Consider the following 12,930-nt stretch of genomic DNA (forward strand, 5'->3'; position numbering starts at 1 on the left):
ATAATTATGTTTATAAATTTAAAATTGTTTTTCATTTTTCAAATAATTTATCTAATATTCCCTTTTATTTTTTGTTTAAATTTAAAAAAAAACAATTATAAAAAACAAAAAAAAAATAAAAATTAATATGCGTGATGTTTTGAAAATGATGGAGGAGGATATGATTGGTTGATATTTTTTTAAAATTCAAATCAACCAATAAAAATAAAAGCTTTCAAAAAATCAAAAATTCTAATAAAAAATAAAATATAAATTATGCACTTTTTTTATTAATATTTTTCTAATAAATTTTATTATATTTCAAGGGTTTTCTTTTTCATTTTTTGTTTTTAATTGCAATGCCTCCGCCCAATCGATATTTAAGTTCAGAGGGTAGTGGTGTCTTTTTTGATATTTAAAGGAAAGTAAAAAAATATCCAGATAAAGCTATTATACGTTATAAATATAAACAGTAAATTTGGGCTTACCACAAACCACAGTGTAAATTTTATTTATTCTTAAATTATAATTTAATAATTTAGCAAAAAAAAAATTAAATTGCTCTTATTGGCCAAAACTTATAAAAAATTTACAAATAAATGGGTTGGTTTTTATTTAGCAATAGATTTTCTAAATTGGGAACAGTGTTTAATTATTTATATCTTTATTTTAAAGATATTTTATAGTTATAGATAATTGTTTTATTTTATATAACGAAAGGTAAAAAAGATTTCCTATAATAATGGGGGGGGGGGGGGAAAGGACATATTTTGGGAAAAAAAATAATTAGTTAATGCAAAAATTGTGCAATAAATAAAAGCAAAAAATATTAGTGATTTTATTGTGGATCAAAGGGAATCTACTTAATTGTGGGGAATACATTTTTTACTTATAAGTAGTTTTTTTTGTTGTTTTTATAAATAATATTTTTGACAAAGTATATAATTTTTTTTAAAATCATTTTTTTCCCTAAAATTGAGTAATAAATAATCCGGAAAAGTGTGACAAAAAATGACTTCTTAAAAAAATGAATATAATATATATATAAAACAAAGCTAAATTCTTAATATGTTTTTTTTCTTCCACAATGGAATAAATTGATTAATACAAAATAAATCAATAAATGTTTTAGGTGCGCGTAATTTTTTTTATTAAATATAAAATAAAAGGGAATTAATAAATGACATCGAAAATAATTATTTTTAATATTAATTTATTTTTTAAAATATGGTTAATAATTATTATAGTTTTTTTTTTTCTTAAATGTATATTAATTAATTAAATTCGTTTCTTAAAACGTAAAATAAGAATTAAATATAATAATAATATATATATTTAAAATATTTCTTTGGTAAAAAATAAAAAAAATTAGATTAAAAAAAAAAAATAAAATTATTGCTTGTGTGTTTTTTTATGGGTTTTAGTTTTTCCTTGTGTAAAAATACATGATTATTAATAAATCTCAACTAAATTCCAAGATCTTTTTATAATGATAAGAGGAATGAAAATCACATTTTTTTATAAATATATAGGGGATGGGAGAGAGGCGGAATGAGGGGTGCGATTTGTTTTAGTTCATAGAAGAAATATGGGCGTCCGTTCTACAATGATGATTAAAGTCTATGGCGGTAGAGAAATGATAGGCGTCGTTGATGTTTCGAAGCTTTCCTTCTTTGCCGGTGGTACCATTTTGGTGGTCGCTAGCCGGGAGAGAGGTGCACGGAACGCATTTGTAATAAGTTTGCACTAATTTTAGCATCAGTTTTGTGTGAGTTTCGGGCGAGATTTCCGAAATTTGTTTGGGAACATCGGGGATGCCACTCAAGAGACACCCATCTTTGCTAACGTGACTTAAGCACGCGCTTCCGCACGGATAAACCAAATGACACTTTCGGCACACGAATCCCACTTGAGCGGATATTTCTTGCACCACGGAGTCAGATTTCTAAGACGATGGCAAATAAAAAAAAAAAATTAAGATAAATATTTAGCCGAAATTTTTGATAATAACTTAATCGAAAACCGATTTTCTAGGGGGTCAGAACCCGCCCCAGGTTCATATTACCCCGGGTTCGACGGGTTGCCCAAATCGGTCTCTGTTTGGTCTGTGGCCCAAATTTTTGAAGCCGAATTCGGGTCCACAACCCTGGTTTTTTTTTACAAAATTTATCACGTGACACATTAATGTTCCCAAATTTAAAGGGCATACATTTCAAATACATTAATATAATCCTTAGATGGCCCAAATATTTGTTCCTCAAAAAAAATCGTTTTATATTCCGATAAGCTATATTTAGAAATCGAAAAAGAGCTAAAACTCGCATATTTTTTTATTATTTTCCGCTATATATGTCAGCGTCAATGTGTTACTCTTACAACTTTAAATCATATGTTGGAGCGCGTATCGGATTTTACTATGGGTAGGTATTCCAAACATGGCGGCATACATTTCCGGTAAAATCAGATTTTTTAAATTTTTAAAAAACGCGCTCAGAAAAATGATTTAAAATTGAAAAAATAAACACATAAATATATAGGGATATAATTGTTTTTTTTTAAATATTAAATTTATAAACCTCCCCCAAATCCTTGAGAGAGCTAGCGTCCTGGGTGAAAACGAAATTCGGTTTTTCGCAACTGATGTCGGTGAACAAGATTTTTTGAATGTCCAGCAAGACTTTGGGACTGATTTGAAGCAAATTGAGTGGAGTTCCTTCGTTCAACAATGATTGGTCGAATTTTTCGGTCACGATTTGGTTTTCGTTTCTTAGGAAAGGTGATGCCGCTTTTAGATCAAATAAAATTATATATATATATTTATTTTTAAATTTTTTTACCTTCTTCTTAGATAAGTTATAAAAATTAGGGTCATTTATAGTTTTATGAATTAAGCCTATTAGAAAAATAGGATAAATCAAGATTTTACCCTCCAAAGCATCTAAGGATAGAGTTTGGCGAAATCTCGGGGGGGGGGGCAATAAATATTTTTTCAAAATAGGCTAAATCACGTGTTTATGGACCGTGCTTATCCACAAATTTTTCACCGATTCGATATTCATACGAAATCGTTATTTATAACAGTTTTTTATTGCCCACCTATCTTTGAAACAATGTCATTAAAAAAAAAATTAACTACCAAACACTAAAATTTTCTTTGCCTGGCCAAGGCTAATTAATAGGGATGTACCGATATTTTATATTGAATCGGAACGGGCCGATATTTCGCCCATTTTAAAATATCGGTTATCGGCAAATATTACAAAATTTTCCGATCCGATAAAAAATGGCGCTTTTAACAAAATTAAAAAAAAGTTATATCTAAAAAACCATTTATTTTTATAAATAAAATCGAAATCCATTTTTATGTTTAATTTTTTTAATAGTAATAATTAGTTAATAAACATTCTGCTATATAGTTATTTTTTTCGCATTCTGTTTAAAAAAATGTTTAATAATCTCTTCAGAATCTGTTTTTAGTGACGCTAGTGATATTGACGATAGTCCCCATCACCGCAGACTGATCTCTGATAAATTGGAAATTTTGGTATTTCTAAAAAGAAATCTTCGATATATTAATTTCAAATATGTTTGTTTATTACTAATTATGTAATAGATTAATGTTATTACTTATTATATAAATAAGTAATTTATCAGTAAAAATATTTTATATACTTTAAGAATTGCAATTGAATTGAATATAAACTATGACTGATCATTATAATATATTTAAATGACATATGTTATGGTATAGTAAAATTATAGATGTTATACTAATAAAAAGTATATTAAAAATTAAAATCATTGGTATCTTTACAGAATACAAAATTAGATATGATATCGGATCGGTTATCGGCCGATATCAATTTAATATCGGGAATATCGGATCGGCCTCCAAAAAGTGGTATCGGTACACCCCTACTAATTACCTTCTCTTTAGAAAGATTTCAATGAGTTTCATGAGGAAAATCTTGACAAGTAATAATATGGAGAACTTAAATGTCATTTAACTGTCTTACTTTCGAATAAATCGATAGGGAGTTAAAAAAAACGACATCATCGATCACAGAAATAAAATAAAAGTACCTTCAGAATCGTAGAAATTGTTGGAGAGATGACCATTGCTGGCTGATAAATAGGGATGGATAGGTGGTGGCGGATTTATGAGAGAGTGCGAGGAATTCGAATACATTATATTGTCGTAAAAATAATTGAGATATTTTAATGCCTGAGCATTTGTATATTCGCTACCATTTTCCGGGTTATCGACAGATTTGTTCTATTTGTATATATATATATATTATAAAATTCTGTATTTCAGCCATTTTATTTAACAGAATATGTATTCTTTATATGAAATCCCTACGATCCGTATAGTTCCCTTACTGGAACTAACAAGAATGGTAATTAAAAAAAGATCTCAGAGTAATCGTGAGATAGATTATTTAACAATTAAAACTGACCCAATCCATGGCGCTTTCATTTTTGTCGCCGCCGGAAAGACTGTCGTCGCAATCACCGACCATAGAATCGTTATCCTTCTCAGAGACTAGATGAGTTGTTTTCGAGTTAGCGGCAATATGCTGCTTAGATGCCAAGGTGCTGCTCCTAGCATAAGAATCGAAAAGCTTGTGAGATGGAGATAGAACCTGATTGCAAGCTCCCAAATTTTCCCATTCCACCATCATCCTGCTACTGGCCTCTGAGCCGCATATTAACTTTTTGATGGCGTTCAAGTGGGAATCGGTGAATATATGATCCTGAGAATATTTTTTTTACGAGTTATTCGAATCACTAGTAACAGAGATCAAATAAGGGGGGTGGGAAGCATGAGATATATTTAAAATTGGATTATACCTGAATGAGGAAGTTGGTATTGTATTTAACGTTGCAAAGGCGGCATTCGTTAGCGTTTTTCCATTCCTGATCTTGGGACACTTTGTGGTAACCGTACCTGGTTTTCTTGTCCTTAGCCCTGGCATTTTGAAACCATACTTGAATGACCCTCTTAGCCAAACCAATTTTGGACCCTAAATAAAAACAAATATTTATCGTTCCTAATTAGTACAATAATACCAGGGTCCCTATTCTAAACGATACTTAGAACGTAGAACCCGAATTCAGGTTCAATTTCTTTGGTTGGATATTTTGGGTACAGAAACTAAATGGATACTCATCATCCATATGATGTGGGGTATTTTAAGATGGGGTCCGTTCCGATTAAGTTAAGTCTCTGTTTTTAAAAATTTCGGCCAAATAAAGCATTTAAAATTCCTAAATCCAAATTCGATCCCGAATAAATCGTGATTTATTTTAAAAAAAGGTATAAGGTAACTCACCCAAAACTTCGCATTCCATCATGGTGGGCGTTTTGTAATCGTTGAAAATGTGTTTCATGCAAGCAATCTGGTAGTTGTTCATTTGAGTTCGGTATCTTTTATTAGAAATGCAATTGGAGGAGCCGTAAGAAGCAGCTACGGCCGATAAAGTTGACAAGACAAAATTACCAGCTTCCTTGAAATCCTTGGTAATGGCATCGTTGCTGCCAGTTAGTCTGAACCTTGTATTATCGCTGGATTCTGGCGAGAGATTTGAAGAGTAATCGTCCGATTCCTTTTTGTGGTTCATCATCAGATCCAAAAGCTTGCTGTTCCGCGACCTCAACAGCTTCCTTTGCAAATCTACGTGTTGAGAATCGTTATGGAATGTATTGGCATCTTGTTTTAGGAGGAAAGAGGAAGAATCAGCCTCCTTAATGCAATTATTGTTGTTATAAGGTGATTCCGAGGAGTCGTTACAATTAGTACTGTTGTTGGCAGATGATCGACTCAAGTCTAGAGGGGAAAGCAAGTCAAACGGTTTGGCCATTTGCGTAGGCAATATCTTGACATCTAATACTGGCTGGGTTTTATTCAATTTACCGTCAGTGAAGGCTTGAAGTGGTCGTTTAAGGTATGTCGATAATGAAGAATTTGGGTCATAATTAGCGGACACATCCTCGGTTGTTTTGATATTTGTATCCAATACATTTCCAGGTTTATTGTCAATATCCATAGCAGAATCAATATTTTCAGCCTTTTTAGTTCTAAAAGGGTCAGTACGATTTTCTAGGGATTTCAAATCAGATGTGAAAATCGGATCGGCCATGGAGGTCTTAGACGCGGAGGGAAGGGAAGAGGGAGGAGGCATGAAGGCTAAAAAATCGTCGAAATTATGGGGATGCTTGATCTTAACATGAAGCTCTAACAAAGAACGAGCCCGGAAAAACATGTTGCAAAAAGGGCAGCGCTTAGACGATTTCGGAGTGGGACTGAAAAATGGACTAGTCAAGCCCTTCTTACACCCAGCGGAAACTGTTGAAGACATGGAATTGGATACAGGAACGGTGGTAGGACTGAAAGTCGAATAATAGCACATCGAAGACTTTTTGTCCCTAGCTCTGGCGTTCTGAAACCAGACTTGAACCACTCGTTTTTTAAGCCCTATGTCTTTCGCTATCTTCTCCATTACAAGTTTAGATGGATTGCTCTCGGTCTGGTAATGCCGATGAAGGTACAACAATTGTTCTGGCGATATGTTGGTTCTAAGCCTTTTTTTGTTGCCATCCTCTGTGGTTGCTTGATCGTTAAGACTACCATTCTGGTTATTAGTAGAGCCGGTCACGATATTTTCGCCACTCGTCATGTGATCCGAATTGGAATTAGAAGCGTTATCGGGTGTCCTGCAGGAAGTATCCTTGTCCCCTTTAAACGAATACCCGGGAAATTGATCGTTTTCGATGTTTTGCTGTAGGTATGAAGTAGGATTGATATCTGTCGCGAAGCTCGCCGCTTCATTCATCAATTTGACGTAGGCGTAATAGTTTTGCAATTGGGTAGCGTAGTCGGATGAGCCGTCAAATACATTTTTGTCCGTAATGCTAGGTGTAGCGGAAGTTCGCCCATTGATAGCGGAAGTGTCTTTGCTAGACGACGATTCGTCGTTATCTTGCTGACCGTAGTTGAAGGCAGCGGTTGGTTTACGGTTTTTATCGAGTTTAGTGTCGCATTGGGCTTTATGCACGGAGAGGATGAATTGGGATGGGAATTTTACTCGGCAACGAGGACACGTCAATCGATCTTCTTCGCAATATTCGAAATCGATAGGTTCTCTTTTGATAACCATATCATTATCAATATTAGTGCTATGGTTATTGTGAGAGAAATCGTGGACATCAGGTTGACTAGACGAAGATTTGTTGATGTATTGAGAATAGTATGTTTCGTAGTAGCGATGCAGATACGAGATATCCCCAAAAGCCTTAGTCTGATCAGGCTTGATAACGATTTCGTCAGCTGGGGATTTAGGTTCTATCTCATCCATCCCATAATCTTTTTCCGATGCCTCAAAATAAGACGGCGGAGATCGGACTCCGAGATTATTATCGTCTAATAGAGGAGATGGCGACGCGTCATCGTTAGTGAAATGGGAGTTGATTGAGTTATTGTTAGCTTCATTGAAAGCGCTAAAGTTGAAAGCCAAATTGGGATTAGTCTCGTAATGCTTACGGGCCTTTTGCCGCGCATTCTGGAACCAGACTACTATAACGCGCGGACTAAGTCCTAGTATCTTGGAAAGTTTATCTAATTCGTCATCTTTAGGATAAGCGTTTTTTTCGAAATAATCTTGCAGGACCTTGATCTGGGAATCCGTGAATCGGGTTCTGTTCGCTCTACGCCCTCCGCTTGCTAAAGCCGCGGCAGCTAAATCGGCAGCAGACAAATGCATTTGGGTGTTAAAGAAAGCGTTCAAGCTAGAACCGTATTCTCGTGACTCGAGTAGTTTACCATCATAGGGTTGAGATGGATATAAAAAACCTTTCTCCAATAAATATGGAGATCGGGGGTGAGAAGTAATAGCTGAAAGGGGCTTACTATCGAAATCTTGTTGTTGAGATGGTTCGCAAATAGAATTATTCGGTGCGCTGGAGCACTGCTTTTTTTCCGTTATGGTAGATAAATCTTTTGACTCTAAAGCAACTGTCTCGTTCGCAATGAGGGGAACTTTTTTTAAATCATCATCATCCATCCCTTTAGTCAGAATTTCCGTTACTTGTGGGTGCAAGTGTTTAAAATCTGACATATATTCGCCTTTGATATTATTTGCATTGCGAGTCTCCGTCCTAATTTTTTCATCCAGCTCTTCTTTGGTAGATACGTCATTCATTCGAACCTCTTCGGTAACGCTACTATCGACCCAATCTTTTCCGTCGACACCTTTCTCGAATTGGTTCTCACATTTTTGGTCGTCGTGTGGCGGGGGTGAGCATGAACCCTTCCTATTACTGTTTTGCGAGATTAACGGGATGCCCATCTCGTAAGGCGGGAAAGAAGAAGCGAGCCTAGCCAAGGGTGGATTGTTGAAGTTGTAAGGAGAATCCTTGTTCCTTTGCCGCTCCTTGAACAGGGTATTTCGGAACCAGTGCTTGATGACTTTAGCCGGCAAACCGGATTTTTCCGACATATTCTTGATTTGCTCCTCTGTGGGACTGTTGTTGATATCGAAATTAGATCTCAAAATTTTGAGTTGTTCATCGCTGATCCGAGTTCTAGCCCGCTTGTTGGACATGAGGCAACTGGTCGAATTTTCGACCATAGGATTGGCGGATGGTGACGACGCAGCACAATTGGCGTTATTTTTGTTGGCTTGCTTTTCAAATGCATGACCTGTGCTTTCCTTATTTTCTTTATGATCGGTACTATCTTCTAAATGCGATTCCTCATCTTTAATGGGAAAAGGAGGGAGGAACATCTGAGAATGTTCATTGTTGTGTCCGCCAAAGTAGTAATTGTAATATGCAGCAGGGTACATATAAGAGTGCGGGTGAGATGGGAAAGTGGGAGGAATACCTCTCATCATCATTCCGTTGTACAGCATGTTAGGCGAGAAGGAGGAAGAGGGAGGCGTGAGCAAGAGGTTAGGGTTATGGAAATGAGGTGGGTAGAAAGGGTTCATAAAGGGATGAGGACCATTAGACGGAAACGGCGAGTTCGAATCGTAAGCGGATAACGAGGAAACGTCAAACGAAGAGGAGTTAGGTCCTGTGTTGGTGCTATCCAAGAAGTTTGGTATTTTGGGCAAATTCGAAGTATCATCGCGTTTTTGCTTAGAAGTATGATGTTTTATGATAGCCTTGTTCAAATCGTCTAACAACAAGGCTTTGGATCTAGAGGGATAATGGAAGGAGGCATTTTTTTGAGGCCTAGCGGAACGCGAAAAGTCTTTTCTCAGGGCCTTCTTATTGAATTTGTATTTGCTACCGAATAATGCGCGTTGATGGTAACTTAGGCTACTCCTGTTGGAATCATCGTCCACTCGTGGCTTATTTACATCGCGTTTGATATCGGGATCAGGCAAACAGCCTGGCGTTTTTGATTTCGAGACTGTAAGAACGTTTTTAGATCCAACGATACCAACACCATCATTCCCATTGAATTCGAGGCCGAAAGAAGTGATATCCCTGTCGGTAACCACGAACCCATGGTTCTCATTCAAATGGACCCTAATTTTGGCTAACGAATCGTAATAAATATCCTCTCCTTCTTTGCTCCGGCAAATTTTGCAGATAAACTTATAATTGGTCGTATCAGAATTCGCGAATACGTCACCTTCCTTCCCATAATCTTCCACACCAATCCAACGCTTTAATTTCTCTTTTTCCTCCTCCTTCCCGCTTTCGAATTCAAGATCCGTGTTTTGATCGTAATCCCGAACCATTTCTATTCCAATGCTGGCCAGGGCTGAATCGAAAGTAGGTGATAAGTGGTCTTGATGCTGCAGAGCACCATTTTTATTCGCCACAAGAGTAGCATTATCAACCGTGTCCATATGTTCACTTGTGATTACGTCGCCGCCGAATTTGGCAAGTTTAGTCTCGTACATTTTCTGGGACATTTTTCTCTTTTGGTGGTAATATTGTTCATTGCTTGCTGCTGCTTTGAACGATTTAGAAAAAGGATCGAAACTTTTATGCTTAAGGGAAGATGCAGGGGTTAGGGGTTCGGTCGTACAAATATCATTGTTGATATTTTGATAATTATGCAGGGAGGATAGGTAGTTCGCCATAAGCTCGTGCTGTGAGAACTCCCCCATATTTTGGGCTGTGCCATCGTTGAACTTGTCCAAAACCGACCTTTTGAGCCTGTGTAAGTGGGACACCGAATTAAAGTGAACGAGTAAGATATTCTTTTGAGTGAATGACTCCAAGCAAAGCGGACATTTGAAAGGCCGGCTGGGATCCCAGAATTTTTCGAGAGCTGTCATACGGGTGCAAGAAGGTCCATTTTCCACGCCGCCGGACTCCTTGAGATTCGAGGAGTGGAATGCCGGGAACGGAAATTGAAATAAGGAGTTTTTGAGATCATAATCTTGGGTATCATCGCAATTCGCTTCTTCGTCTTCCGCATCGTAGCGATTCTTTGCGTGTCGAGTTAGCCTACTATCTCGTAAAATAGTTCCATTTATGGACAGGGACTCTCCTACATTGCGATCCTTGTTCGATTTACTTTTGAAATCGTCCTAATAAAATTGAAATATATACGTATAAATACGATGTGGTAGTTAACAAAGAATTTAATGTAAAATAAACACTTAAGCTATAATATTGTTTTAATTAACATTGTAGTTAAGTATAGAAGTCAAACACACAAAAGAAAGAATAAATAAAATTTTTATAACCTGAAATAGCAAAAAAAAATAAAGTTTAATATAATCAAATAAGTTAAAACAGAATTTTTAATTTATTTTTTAAAAAATTAATTTTTTCTTTTTTTACTATCAAAGAATGAATAATTTTAACGATAAAATTCGCACCTCATAAAACGAAATTAGCCATTCATTATCATACCAAACCAACTATTTCAATTTTTTTTTGTATAAAATTAAAATCAATTTAAACATTTTAAGTCCTTTTATTTTTCATTACTTAGGAGAAAGAGACACAACAACTGTTTAACATTTTGGCTATTTTAAAATTCTTCCTTTCGTTCTTAAGTAAATACGCCCAAAAAAAACAACAACAGTGTTGCATTATTTTAGCCCGCGTTATAGCCCCCCCCCCATCTGGACACGGATCTGTCCGTGAAACCGACCCGGTTGGAAAGACATTCTCATGAAATGAGTCGGACATTTAATTTTCTGATCGGACCCGATATTGAAATACGATTGGAATCATAGCTTTAAAAAGGAAATGGAATTGAATCTGGGACAAATTATTTTTATTTTCCTATGGGATCGGGCAAGATCTGAAAAATAATCTCGGGTGGCACCATGGTACCAATTTGCAATAATTAGGTTTTTTTTCAAAAAATTTCTTTCTTTTGTTTTTCGCCCCTTTTTTAAATCAGTATACACCGATAAACAATAATTATAGTTAAAAAAAATGCTAATTTTATTTGGGGAATTTTTTGCAATATTATAAATTCCAATAAAGGGAACATTTAGAGGAAAAGTAAAGGGATAATAAGAATGCGACAATAAAGGTATTTATTTATTATAGTATTATAGGTAGGTTGAAATTACAAAAATATTTTAGTTTAAATTACTAATATATTCAAAAGTAAAAGAAAGAACTCTTTCAAAACTAAAATTTGTACAAAAAGAATATAATGTATATAAAATTAAATTTAAAAAAAATACATTATTTATTCTTCTTTTTTTTGGAATATTTAATACGAAAAGTATTATAATAAATTAGGCAACAATTAAAGGGGAAACATTAATATACTTTAACTATTTATAAATGATCATAATTGAAATGATAATTAATTATGCACATTTCAAAAGGAATTTTTCACCTTTGTAATTTAAAAAAATTAAGAGAAAATTTTCATTTTTTTTTGTTAGAGAAAATAACCAAAAAAATCGACAAATAATAAAGTTTTTTAATTATTAATAATATAACAAAAAAAAATATGTAAATTTTTATAGGTTTATATATATATATATATTTATTTTTTAAACCGAATTTATAATTACTTTCAATACTTAAAAAGAAAGAGATAGAAGCAGTTTATAAATATTTAATTATATATATAGGAAGGTTAAATTCAAGTTATTATATTTTATTGGCACTTAAACGTCGCCGTTAACGTAGTTAGTTTAGCCGGACCAAACTGCCCCGACTAAGTCGGGAGAATTTTGTTGTAAAAAAAGTAAAATGAAGCCCGTTTGGATTTGGAACAGAATTCCATTATTGGAGTCAAGTCTAGGTATATTCCTAAGTTGCAAATATTCCGACCCTGGCTAATTTAACAACATTAATAGTCGTTCTTTTTTCCTTTTTTAAAAAAAAAATCCGATTTTTACATAGGGTTTGTTGGATTGGCGAACTTAATGATAACATGTAGCCTTTATAAACTTCCAAGTTATATACTTAACATTCATTTTAACACCAGTTTTATTTGAAAAGGTTTATGTTAATATGGGACCGTTATTCCCTAAACTCCCCGAAACGGCTGAGAATATATATAAATTCCTTATTATATTTCTATAATTAAACAAATAAATTTTTTTTTTAAAAAATCCATCTAACATGTGCGCAAGCGCGTATATTAAGTTCTATAAGGTCAGTATTGAACGTAGTTTTCCGACACTCAAAATAATATTAACACCACAAAAGAACCAATATAAATATGATAATCTTTTTGAAAATAATATATTTTGTCGCTTCGATTTAATCCATCTAACATGTGCGCATGCGCATATATTAAATTCTATAAGGTCATTATTGAACGTAATTTTTCGACACTCAAAATAATATTAACACCACAAAAGAACCAATATAAATATGATAATCTTTTAGAAAATAATATATTTTATCGCTTCGATGTACTAATTGATTCATTTAAGTGATTTAAAATATAAAGATTAATCAAATGTGTAGATTTAAAAAAATAATATATATTTAGATACTTT

At 34.2% G+C, this 12,930-nt stretch overlaps 1 protein-coding gene across 2 annotated transcripts in view; it reads right to left on the minus strand.

Moving 5' to 3' along the window:
• Positions 1-1,146: 1,146 nt before the first annotated feature.
• The window catches only part of LOC135923494 (uncharacterized), a 131,946-nt gene continuing 120,162 nt past the window's right edge, over positions 1,147-12,930 (minus strand). For both annotated transcript variants that reach the window (XM_065458276.1, XM_065458275.1), the window contains exons 10-15: positions 5,316-10,533; positions 4,834-5,006; positions 4,440-4,736; positions 4,063-4,255; positions 2,556-2,764; positions 1,147-1,924 (exon numbers count right to left, since the gene is read on the minus strand). In XM_065458276.1, coding sequence (XP_065314348.1) covers positions 1,550-1,924; positions 2,556-2,764; positions 4,063-4,255; positions 4,440-4,736; positions 4,834-5,006; positions 5,316-10,533 — 6,465 coding nt within the window. In that variant the 3' untranslated portion in view covers positions 1,147-1,549. The remainder of the gene's footprint in view (positions 1,925-2,555; positions 2,765-4,062; positions 4,256-4,439; positions 4,737-4,833; positions 5,007-5,315; positions 10,534-12,930) is intronic.

Source organism: Gordionus sp. m RMFG-2023, chromosome 2 (genome assembly GCF_954871325.1).
Source record: "Gordionus sp. m RMFG-2023 chromosome 2, tfGorSpeb1-WG-v2, whole genome shotgun sequence".
NCBI lineage: Eukaryota > Metazoa > Nematomorpha > Gordioida > Chordodea > Parachordodidae > Gordionus > Gordionus sp. m RMFG-2023.